At 42.8% G+C, this 12,920-nt stretch overlaps 1 protein-coding gene across 1 annotated transcript; it reads right to left on the bottom strand.

Moving 5' to 3' along the window:
• Positions 1 to 1,638: 1,638 nt before the first annotated feature.
• Positions 1,639 to 10,944, bottom strand: maneal (mannosidase endo-alpha like). The gene is made up of 4 exons (XM_029442636.1): positions 9,917 to 10,944; positions 8,910 to 9,019; positions 3,488 to 3,564; positions 1,639 to 2,589 (listed from the first exon to the last, which is right to left on the bottom strand). The coding sequence occupies exons 1-4, from the start codon at positions 10,419 to 10,421 to the stop codon at positions 1,953 to 1,955; spliced, it is 1,329 nt and encodes a 442-aa protein (XP_029298496.1). The 5' UTR covers positions 10,422 to 10,944; the 3' UTR covers positions 1,639 to 1,952.
• Between the last annotated feature and the right edge of the window lie 1,976 nt (positions 10,945 to 12,920).

Raw genomic sequence — 12,920 nt, 5'->3', positions numbered from 1 at the left:
CGCATGAAAGTGAGATTTGTACAGGAAGTGTTTTCTTCGGCAGTTATTCTGCAGACACACACACACACACACACTGTCTACTCTTGTAGCAGATGTTTAGTTAACGTTGTAAAGTCCTCACCTGAGGTCTTCCCTGTGTGAAACACCTGCACTGTATGACAGACGCTTGTGTCGGCTCTTCTCCTCATGTGGACACAGTCACCAATACTTCATATTTCTGTAGCGTTCAGACAAACAGGAACTGGCTGTACCTGTGTTCTTTGTTCTGTACCTTACATCATGTCACGGTCTTTGTGAGCGAATAAGAAACATTGCATTGAATTCAGATGGAGAAAATAATCAGATGTTCCCTCAGCATCAGTAGCACTTGTACTTGTTCTTGTACTTGTACTCGTGGTATTTTATTATCCTGGCATTTGTTTGATAAATTCAGTTTTTTAATAAACACTTGTTAAATCCCAGAGTGTAGATTAGCGATGATTAGCAGGACAGACACTGTGCAACACGCAGCAGCTCGGTGCTAACGTGTCAAAGGCTTGATGTGGGCAGAAGCATTACAGCGTTGCATTGAGTGTCCTGAGGGATCAGCTGTGCTCCACTGGCTTCTCCTTCACACGAGGGCTGGTTGGTTCTCTACGCCCGACGTGTTGCACTCCCCTGCCTGCACGGAGACCTTCACTCAGGCGTCACCGGATTATTACACAGAAGCACGTCGGCGCTCGTCGTCTACCTGCAGTCAGGTGTGCACAGTGAAGCTGCTGAGACACAGTCTGACTAGAGCTGCTTGAAATGTCGAAATGTCAGCGACGTGCTGCCGTCGAGCTCGGGGCGGTTAGTTTGACCTCTTGACCCGTTCGGTCTCTTTTAGTTCAGTTCATCTAAACACTTTCATTGCATGACTGAACATACAGAATCCGCAGCTTCAATCAGTTTCCCCGCCGTCAGAATCAGTTTGCAAAGAGAGGCAGAAACTACATTTATATAACCAACGAAAATCTATTTCTTTGGGGGATGATGCCATGAAATATAATGACGTTCAAAAACCTGCATAGCAGCAGGACTGAGAACATAATCCAGATTAATCAGGTGTAATTAGTTTAGTTTGGACACTGTAACTAAATAATGACGAAGCATTGTGAATAAACCTTCAGGTGCTTTGTGTTGAATCTGAAATTCCTTCATAAAGGACAGAAAGCAGCCGTCACTGTTCAGAATGAACTATGATGGAATTAGAGTTTATAAAGGAGTTAGCACCAAGCGTTGCTCGGCCTGTCACCATTACTACTTCTGCAATAAACGTTATTATTGTCGCTGATATAAAGATAATATAATGAAGCGAGTGCAGCGTCAGAGAGCAATGGACTTGTAATAATGTCCAGACATTAGAATGTGAATCATTTCAATGAATAAAACTTTATCAGATAATCAGAGGTTGGAACAAACTTCCCTGCTACTTTGGTTTTATCTCCAATTAAACAGTTTTATCTCATCTGGTTAAACTATTGAATTGTTTACAAGCGGTCTGATCATCAGACCTTATGTCATCATAAATAAAGTGTGACATGAAAAGATCTCTCTGCGTCTGAACGACTGTGATCCCTGCTAACCTTCCTCGTGACACCACTGATGCACCAACAGTCAACAGACACACATTTTAATTTGTCTTCAAAGAAATACAGGAAAGAAAGTATTTCATCATAAGAAAATAAGAAAAAGCCCCCGCAGGGCAGAGTCACTGTACAGAGACGCACTTTCTTAAAGTCGCAAAAACAGACACTGAACAGTCATCAGGAAACGATTCTCTGCCCTTCAACACATCGGTGACATATTAACCTGTACAAAAGGACGTTAGTGAGTACAAACATTAAGGGAAGAGTGAACATTTAGATCAGAAGTGCTCAGAGTTGGGGGGGGGGGGTACAAAGGGGAAGTCTTACAGGGACAGAACACGTTCACATCAGCCACGTGTCCTTCTCCTTGTTGAAGTTCTCGGCCCACTGCCGTGTGAGCACTAAGAAGTGGTCCGGCTGGTTGGGTTTGTAGTCGAGGTACAAACGCGTCACTGTTTTCTTGGGTACAGCCTTCTCTATCTGCGTGCCTTCGTGCCATTGGTTAAAGGAAGTAATGGTGACGACCTCTGGTCTGACGGACAGAGCCGCCTGCAGGGACGTGTCGTAGTACCGCCCGTTGACCCGGTTCCTGGTGTTGTGGTTGTTCCACGGACGAACAGCCGTGTCCACGTACCCCGGACCGACACTGGGAATGAACAGCAGATTGTTTGCATCGCAGAAGGCCTTGATGGCTTTCCAGTTCTGGTGGGACGAGCCAAAGGAGAAGCCGTTGGAGGCAAAGTAGGTGTATATGCCATCAAAGCCGCTAGCTAGGATGTCATGTTTGTGGCGCTCTTCCACAATGAGGGCGACGAAAACGCCGTCGTAAGGCGTGCCTCTGATGCTGTGGGAACCTTTAGTCGACAGCAGCTCTGCCCAGGACTCGGGAGGCAGCAGGTAGGAGTCATACACATAAAACAGAGGCAGGACTCGCCCTGTGCTGGACTGGAATCTGTAGAAGGCATCGTGCTTTCCATACCTGAGAGGAACAAGAGAGGGAGAACGTTTGTGATCAAAGAGTTGTAATGTGCAACGACTACTGCTGGAGGATGTTCCTGCACTATGGGATGTGCATGAGCATGACGTGGCTCAGCGTCTCTTTACCGCCACTAGGAGTCGCCAAAGTTTACAATATTTAAATGAAGGTGAAGTCAGGAACTGAAACACGTCTCCTGCTGACTAACGGAGCCAGAAACATAATTAAATCAGAGTTAATATAAAGAATATTGATTAGTGCAGCTTTAAGGTCTGAGGCCGTCAGTAATTAGAGAGTATCTGCAGTAAGAGGCTGCAGGCTCTGTCCGCGCTAAGCTAACACACTAGCTGCGAGCGGCATAGAGTTGAGTCGCCATGTGCATCAGTACGACTCAGAGTCTGTGGGTCAGTCACCAGTGTGACAACGCTTAACATGTAATGATGCTAAGATGCTACATGTAGCACCTTTAATACAGCGAAGGTATCCTCTCTTTTCTGTCCCTTCACTTGTTCGTCTCATACAGACGCTCAGCGGGTTTCTGAAACATGTTGGCAGCGACGTCCAGACTCCATCCTCGTCACAGTGAGATCACCAGCTTCTTTCTTTATCAGACTACTGAATATGTTATCGGGTGACATCCGATCCGATCAGCTTCACAGTGTCTCTCTCTTAGAGCACGCTTCACATGCAGCCTCAGTTTTGGGAAAAGCCATCAAACGATATGAGACACACATTCAGATTGTTCGAAGGCTGATCCATTACAGCGGGCTCCCGGGACACACATCTATATTTAACAAATGTTCCTCCTCCTCCTTCCTTCTTCAGACTTCACCACATCGCTGGACTTGTAATGCCGCTGAAAGGAAACCCGTCTGCACAGAGGGACGTGGAAACAACTTACGTGTCAATAATGTATTTGATGTTGTCATGCACGCTCTGGTCCGTCCGTCCTTTGTACGGCTGCATGTGAAAGGCCACCTGTGCAAAACGAAGAAGACGAAAAGATGATAAGAGCTCAGCATCAAAGCCTGAAGAATAAACGACTCGTGCAGTTAACTGCAAACTATTCTCTCGTTCATTATTCCAGTGCGTGCTTTGTTTTGACGGACAGCCAGCATGAACACACTCTTTCATTAGTCTGACCTCGCTAATTGTTTGGCTGCACCGCCCGTGAATCAGTGTTGATTGAAGTGTCGTTGCGTTCCCACTCCGGAGGTACTTGTGCCGCTGTGTTTGCATGTTTGTGTGAAAACTCAGATTTCAAACTGCTCAACATCGGGTTCATTTTAATGACCAATCAGAGCCGCTCGGAGGAAACAATTAAAAAGTTGAATCCTAAAGTTTTAATGAGGAGCTGTCGTTGTGTTATATGTGGCTGCTCTTCCTACACTATATAAACTATATATATAAACTATATATATATATAACTATATATAACTATATATATATATAACTATATATATATATAGTTATATATATATATATAACTATATATATATATAACTATATACCATAAATAAAGAGCGTGTATTTACACCACGGCTACGGTCCAGATTAGTCCAGATGAGTGGATTAGCGGGTTATCTTCAGGTTTAACTTCTTAGGATATAAGATCCGTGTTATTAATGACACCAGAGGATATTAAGTAAACTGCAGTCAGCAGATCTTCGCTTGTGCGCGAGCATCCAGACGTGACATCACAATCATATATCATATTTAGAGCAACATGTTATGTTCCTGTACTTTGTTCAGACCATGATACTAACTCGCTCGCTGTTTGCAAATGACTTCATCAGATAACGTTAATCCACCAACGCCAGATCCAACGCTACAGCTAGCTGGCTAACCTTAGCTTAGCTAGTTAGCTCGTCTGGCGTCGCTCTTGGCTAGTAGTAGCCATTGTTCGATGTAAACAACTAGAATGCTGTTTTGTAAGTTGCAGTTTACGTCCATGTCATCATGTTTTTGAAGAGTCTCTCTTTAGAGCAGTTCCAGATGGACACTTTGAATTGTGCATAAAACACGCTGACAGTTTGGCGACATTGCTTCTTCTCAGTCTTGTAAGATAAAAGAGCTCCTGATGTTCACTCTGCACGGGTTTGATTGACAACATTTCAAACACACGTGGTGTTGGAGAAGACACGTGATTGACAACCCTGTGGAACAAATGAAGAAGAAGAGCTTTCCTATTGTGTGTGCTGATGATTGAGGGTTGATGAGTGACAGAGGATGTAAGACTTCTCTTCTATTTATAATCAGAGTAAACCTGCAGGAGAAGGAAAACACCTTCTGTGCAGCTCAGTGGTGTGTGGATGCTGCAGGACTCATTTGACCTTTTTATGAGGAGCTGCTGCTTCTTTAGAGTTATTGAAGGATTAAGGCTGAACAGCTGACATCTGATGTCAGCACACTGAAGGACTTCTAATCCATCAAAACACACAAGTGCTTAAAGACACAGTGAAATAACAAAACACGAGTCTCCCCGAGTTCTTCTGTTGTTATTTTACAAAGAGGTAACAAATTTAATGTGTTTCCAGTATTTTATAAGCAGTTTAATGCAGTATTCCTGCATTACATAGAATATTGAACTCAGAACAATACATTAAAGAAAACTAATAATTATTATAATAATAATTATTATAAAAAAGAATAATAATAATAATAATAATACAAATAAAATAAAATAAATAATAATAAAATAAATAATAATAATAATAATAATAATAATAATAAAATAAAATAAAGAATAATAATAAAATAAAGAATAATAATAATAATAATAATTATAAAAATAATAATTAAAAATTAAAAAATAATTAAAAAAGAAGGAAAAAAGAATAATAATAATAATAATTAAAAAAGAAGGAAAAAAGAATAATAATAATAATAATAATAAAAATAAAATAAATAATAATAATAATAAAATAAATAATAATAATAGTTTTATTAAGTAGAAAATTCAAAGATATGAAACTGAATAATAATGAAATGTGTTGGCAATGTAATAAAGATGTTTTATTCACTTGTTTTGGAAGAGAGAGTGAGAACGTTCCCTAAAGTTATATGTTTTGAACTTTATGGACGATAAGATGCAAACCACTAACTGAAAGACGATAAATATACTTTAAAAATCATGGCTGCAAACATTTCACTAAGTGTAACTCCATGTACTCTCACAATAAAGAAATAAAACCCGCCCCGTCAGTTAGTAATAAACCCTGAAGCAGATCATTATTGCCGTAACAATTGAAGTAGAGATTGACATTGTGCACGTGTATTCAGGTTAATATACTCATATATGTGGTGTACGTGCACATGCAGTATACGTAAATATGTATTTATATAACTGCATGGATATGTATGTACGTGTGTGTAAATGTAAATGTGTATATGGATACCTGTGTGCACATGTATGTCATGCATGGAAGTTCTGCGTGTCTGTAACCTGAGGCCAGCGTCTGTTCACATCCAGAGAAAGATGCAAAGTCTCATCATCTTATGGTAAATGTAATATTTAAATCTAATTCTGTACGGTACATGTGAAGTTTCTGAGGTGCAGCAGCTGATGGTTCACCCCTTCTTGTTCTGATTGATCGACCCCAGGATCCTGGAGTGTCTTTCTCTCATCAGAGAGAAACAGTCCGTCTCTCTCGTATGAAGACACACGGAGACAGAAGCTAAGTTTAGCCCGCAGGACGCTGAGGACTGAGGGAGAGGAGGAGAAGCAGATGCTCACTTCCCCACAGGCTCGTCCCATAATGTCCTCTGTCAACACGTGCAGGTGAAACAGGATCTGATCCACTGACCCGGGTGTCTCACAAACCCTGTTTCGCTGCTTCTCAGTGATGCTCTCTGTTTTTAGATGCATGTGATCCGGGAGGGATTTAATCTCATATACAGCAGAGAAGTAAATCTGCAAAACTGGAGGTTTGAGAGCGATTTGACAGACTGAGTGTGGCGTTGGATGAAAGCCGAGCGACGGACGGCGTCTGTCTTTCAGGAGCAACTGTGCTGCGCTTGTTTCCTTCAGTCACAAAGGGTGCTGCGGCTCGGCGGCGAACAGTGAAGCATTGACAGCGCTGTCGAGCCAAAAAACACCCGACGCCCACTCCATCTTTCAAAGGGAGGCTGCGAGGTCTGCCTAAACTGTTTCCATGGCAACGCGGCGGTGTTTGGCGCCGGGGCTCGTCAGCTGTCTCGACTGGTTGGAAATCATGAAAGGCCGGCGAAGGTAAGACGGCGCTCAATCTGCTCCTGCGTGGCTGAACGGATGCGGATGAAAAGAGATGTTTGTTTGCTCGGATCCGCTCAGACAGACTCCCCCCCCCCCCCCCCCCCCGAGCCTCAGGTGGATCCACGCCGATGTTTGTCTTCAGATGATGACAAACACTAACCTGGAGCGATGTTACATCATCGTGTTGCCGTTCGCTGCATTAAATCATCTCCTTATGTGAAGTACATCGCAGTGTGGACGTCTGGAGGTCGACACACATCCACCTCCCACCCGATCTCAAGAGGAGCAACAAGCCATCCGCTTTCCTCTGCACAATCTGAACCACTAATAATATATATAATATATATATATATATTATATATATATATATGTCGTCATAACGGGACCATCTTATAATAACGCTGATTAAAGGCTTATGCCCGTCAGCACACGTTAATAATCATAATGTGAGAGTGGAGCACGATGTTGTCGTGTGACATCGAGATAAAGAATTAAAGGCAGATAATGATTTCTTTTATTCAGGCCTCACGTACGACAGATACGTTGTTCATCCCGAGGGCAGTAAAGTAGAATGTGTGAGCTGCAGGAGGCTTCACGTCGTCTCAGACTCCAAATCTTTGGTATGAATTTACATTTTCAAACCAGGAGAAGTGTTTTATCTCTTGTTCAGTTTAAATCTGCACAATACGAACAGCTGGTCAACAAAGGGACACGAAGCATCGACTCTTTACTTTACTAACAGCACATGGAAGTGTGTGCTGATTCAAATATTCAAATCCCTTCTGACAAAACTGCAACACACGATCCCCAAAGTAAGAAAGCGTCGTTGTTATAGTGAGAGTCTGCTCTGCTACAGTTTTAATCTGCCTTCTCGACTCCTGACGTTTGGCAGGAACATGTCACACATGTCACACATGTCACACATGTCACACATGTCACGGCACAAACAGGGTCAATCTATGCTTAATTAGTGCGGGTGGAGCTGCAGGGGATTATAGATCAGCCGTGTCCTCCTGCCGTCCTGTGTGTTGCTCTCTGCTGCCTTCAGCACCAACAATCCCTCTTCACACCCAGTTTTGCATTGTGAATATAAACAAAGCAACTTGTGTCAAAAAGCACTAAAAAAGCAACATGAAAGCCACATGTACGACATCTGCAGAGAGAACACACACGTGAGCGCTCACACACACACTTCAGCCTGTATCTTGTCAGCGGCACACTGAACCACTGGAGCATTAGCCCCCAGGTCAGCTGTGAGATACACACGTTGTGTAAGTGTGACTGAGACACACAGAGACCCAGTTCTCCGTCGAAGACTTCCATATAAGGAGCATGAAAGTAGACTGTGGAGCGAGCTCCTCTGTGCCCTGAACGCTGCATCTACAGGCTGTGCTCATAGTTCTACCTCTGCTGTCTCGTGCACCTTCAGCATCTGTTGGCTTCGTGCTGTCCGACCCACGCAGTGCTACAGTAGATTGGACTTTGTTAGATGGAGCGATGCATTGGAAAAGACTATCTACCCTGAAGCACCTTAAGTTTGTGTTATTTGCTCAGATGTCTGAGAGCAGAACATTTCCATCGCTCTGCCACCTCCTTGTTACTGTAATTGTCAGGTTCTGAGGTCCCAGCATCAACATTGAAGATGCCACCGCGCCCCACTGGGTAGGTACCCATGCATTTCTGCACTATCAGGAGCCTCAGTGGACCACAATGCAATGCAGCTGCAAGACATTCCCCATTTTGAATAAAGAGCATGACACACTTTTTCTCAAGTGGAACAAAATGCAGTTTTAAGGACGAGTCACGGCAGCGTTTAAAAGCAAACTGTTCATCTGTGCAAATCTTTTCTACTTCTGCTGATACTCAGATTAAATGTTTGACCAGCAGCAAATGTCTTTACTGTGACTTTAAGGGAACAAAGAGCGGGAGATGTCACGATGTTGACGATGTATCGAGCCACAAAGTCCTGAAAAACAATGTTTTAAATCTTCACATATGATTAAACAACATTAAACTTTAACATCTAACAAGTCATTCATTCAGTAGATCATCAGAAAGTAAGAAACATACCGGTTGTCTCACCAGTTACCTTGATGCTGTGCCTGTGGGCGGCGTCCATGACAGCAGGAACCAGGTCCTCGGTGGGCTCGCCGTGGTCGTCTGCCACCCCGGGAGGATACCAGGACAACACCAGCACCCCTACAACACCAGAGTCTGCTCTGAGTACAGCCGGGCGCCAAGCTCCAATGCAATGTTTGGTTGGGGGGGGGGTTAGGGTTAGGGTTAGGGTTAGGGTTAAGGCTTCTTGTAAGGATTTGTACCAAACTAAGATCTCCTTGTCTGTAGAATGGGATTAGACTCTGCAGCGCCACAACACCTCATTCAGAATGTTTACACAGATTTTGCCACGATATTGTGATTTTGATCATATTCAGATTAGTTCAATCCTAATCTTGATAAATTAATTAAAGCTTAATTTAAAAGTCTCTATCCAACCGAAGACTTGGCCTGGTGTGTGAGAACGATTAAATTAAATTAAAATAACAATATCTAGGTTATATCCATAATATTTATAGATATCTAATATCTATATAATATAACAATAAGATATCTAGTGCGCACAAATTAGTAAATCGTGACCTTGATATATATATTTTCTTTCTATGGCCACTATTATTATCATTATTATTATTATTACTAGAATTATTATTTATTATTATTATCATTATTATTACTATCATTATTATTATTATTTTAACTATTATTATTATTATTATTATCATTATTATTTTAACTATTATTATTATTATTATTATCATTATTATTTTAACTGTTATTATTATTATTATTATTATTATTATTATTATTATTATTATTATTATTATTATATCCATGTACATATTAAAATGTAAGCTGAAGATCTTGTGGTTCTGCTTTTGTTAGAGAACGTTGGGTGTTAAATAAACATCTTTATTGACACTATGGCTGAACAACATATGGTCTGTTCCGGCCTGCAGGAGCGTGAACACAACACACACAGACCCGTGGTGCAGGAGCGTGAACACAACACACACAGACCCGTGGTGCAGGAGTTACCTGCTGCAGCCTCCTCTATCTGCGCCATGTGTGAGTCCAGCACCTTCGGGTCCCTGGAGCTGTAGGGTCCCAGCTCGGGGTAGAAACTTGAGGCGATATCTTCCGGAGGAGTGTGCCTTCCTTGGGCATGACTGGCTGCGATCTTGGGGTCCCAGTGTGGCACCAGCACGTGATCCCAGTGAATGTACTTGTTGTCCATGCTGGGGGAGCCGTACCACAGGTAGTAGAAGATGTGCACATCATAGAAGATGCTGTAATCTCGGTCTGATTTGGTGAACACCACCTTAGTGTCGCTGCTCCCCATGTGGAACTGGCCAGGCGACACCACCACGTCTTTCACATCCAGCCGCCGCCGGTCCGACCTCTCCCCGATGATGTCGATGCCGGGGGCCAGGTCCGAGAAGCCGTCGCTGGGCTTCAGCGTCCGGAGCCCCATCATGGCCCCGAAAATGAAGAGCGTGAAGAGGAAAAGTGCCACGAGCGCTTTCCTGCGCAGCCGAGTCATCGTCGCTGTCCGTGGTGCTGCAGACAAACAAGCAGCTGCGCTTCTAGCTGCACATCACCAACGCGCGCATCGTGTTTCAGCAGGAAATCTGCGTCGAGCAGGTGAAATAACACGCGTGCAGTCAGTGCAGCTGGTGCATAATGGAGCCTGTTCAACGCACGACACGCAAAAGCAATCTCATTCCACTTCCATCCCCACGAGCTGAAGGCATTCTTCACTCTCAGGCTTCAATAAATCGCCTCCTGTCGCGATGCGCACGTCGCGTTTTATTGTCCTCCATCTTTTCCTCTTCCACAGAAAAGTGAAACGTCGATCTCATGTGTCAACAGTTCCCTCATGTCTCTGCAGGTCTCAGCATTCTTTAATAAACACTCGGGTTCCCTTTGTTTCCATCCAGCGGCTTGTTCCTCGCGCTGCTTCTTCAGGTCATCACCTTCACCTGGAGCTGGAAGCAGCTGTGCGTCAGAGACGTTTCACTGGATGCAGACGCCAAATGAGAGAATACAACATTTGTTTCCGTGGCGCGAGGAGGGAGGAAGGATTAACCCCAACCGGAAAAACATGTATGAGAGGTGATCAGTGCCACAAGAGTATCAGGAGGGATTCATCTCTTATTATGAAGCATTTCTCTGTGGCATACAGCTTCTTAAAAACCTTATATACCGATATATACAAACATATTTGACTTTATCTAGTTTTTTAAATTGTTGTACAGTTTTTGTTGTTTTGGGGTTCTCATGTTACTCGTGTATTTTCAAGATAGGACGTGAAAAACAAAACATTTGATCACAAAACAAAGAAATAGTCCCCCGGCTAAATCGTATCATACGGTACTAACAACTTTATGCTTCTTTTTTGTATACATTTATGTAGGAACACGTTATAAGATTTCACTTTGTAAAAAATAATAAATAATTTATATTAATTACAGGTAAAGTAATTTTATACAGGGTCTTTTCTGTTTATTTTTAAATTCCAAATCGTCCAATATTAACATAATTCCTCGGGATGAACATGTTGTAAAAATCATACATAACGAAACATGTCGTTACTGTTTTGACTTTCATGATTTCACATCGGAAACATTTAAATAATATGACTTCATCACTTAATTAGAGACATTTAAAAAGATGTGACGACTTTAATCTTACCGTCGCCGTGGCACTAATCACCTCTCATACAGACTTGTTGAATGCAATGTCTAGTTCCTGTCACCTTCAGGACTCCATGTTCTTCTTCAGGTGTCATCATCTCATAGACTCTCAGTAATTGTGCTTTTCTCTCATATAACAAAGAAGTGCTTCACTATGAACATAATGACACTTCACTGTATCAGCACCTTTAGTTCCTGCGCTGCACGCTGACATCAGGAAGACGTTTCTAAACTCACGGCAGGACGAACTGTACGAACTCTTGTGTCTGATGCAAACGTCTTTCTTTGGATTGTGTGAGTCAGTGGGAAGTGTGTGTCTCAGAGAACACACACTTTATGTGACCTCTAGTGGGAAAGATGAAAAAGTGCATTTATTATCTGCATGCGTGTGTTCTGTGTGTGTTCTGTGTGTTCTGTGTGTGTGTTCTGTGTGTTCTGTGTGTGTTCTGTGTGTTCTGTGTGTTCTGTGTGTGTTCTGTGTGTGTGTTCTGTGTGTGTGTTCTGTGTGTTCTGTGTGTGTGTTCTGTGTGTTCTGTGTGTTCTGTGTGTGTGTTCTGTGTGTTCTGTGTGTTCTGTGTGTGTGTTCTGTGTGTGTTCTGTGTGTTCTGTGTGTGTTCTGTGTGTTCTGTGTGTGTTCTGTGTGTTCTGTGTGTGTGTTCTGTGTGTTCGTGTGTGTGTTCTGTGTGTTCTGTGTGTGTGTTTCTGTGTGTTCTGGTGTGTGTTCTGTGTGTGTTCTGGTATGTGTTTCTGTGTGTTCTGTGTGTGTGTTCTGTGTGTGTGTTCTGTGTGTGTGTTCTGTGTGTGTGTTCTGTGTGTGTGTTCTGTGTGTGTGTTCTGTGTGTGTGTTCTGTGTGTGTGTTCTGTGTGTGTGTTCTGTGTGTTCTGTGTGTGTGTTCTGTGTGTGTGTTCTGTGTATGTGTTCTGTGTGTGTGTTCTGTGTGTGTGTTCTGTGTATGTGTTCTGTGTGTGTGTTCTGTGTGTTGTGTTCTGTGTGTTCTGTGTGTGTGTTCTGTGTGTTCTGTGTGTTCTGTGTGTGTGTTCTGTGTGTGTTCTGTGTGTGTTCTGTGTGTGTTCTGTGTGTTCTGTGTGTGTTCTGTGTGTGTTCTGTGTGTGTTCTGTGTGTTCTGTGTGTGTTCTGTGTGTGTTCTGTGTGTTCTGTGTGTGTGTTCTGTGTGTGTTCTGTGTGTTCTGTGTGTGTTCTGTGTGTTTCTGTGTTGTTCTGTTCTGTGTGTTCTGTGTGTTGTTCTGTGTGTTTCTGTGTGTTGTTCTGTGTTGTTCTGCGTGTTCTGCGTGTTGTTCTGCGTGTTCTTTGTGTTGTTCTACGTGTTCTGTGTGTTGTTCTGTGT

The sequence above is a fragment of the Cottoperca gobio genome, chromosome 11, assembly GCF_900634415.1.
Source record: "Cottoperca gobio chromosome 11, fCotGob3.1, whole genome shotgun sequence".
Taxonomy (NCBI): Eukaryota; Metazoa; Chordata; class Actinopteri; order Perciformes; family Bovichtidae; genus Cottoperca; species Cottoperca gobio.
The sequence above is the reverse complement of the archived record's forward strand: the minus strand, read 5'-3'. Positions and strand labels throughout refer to the sequence as shown.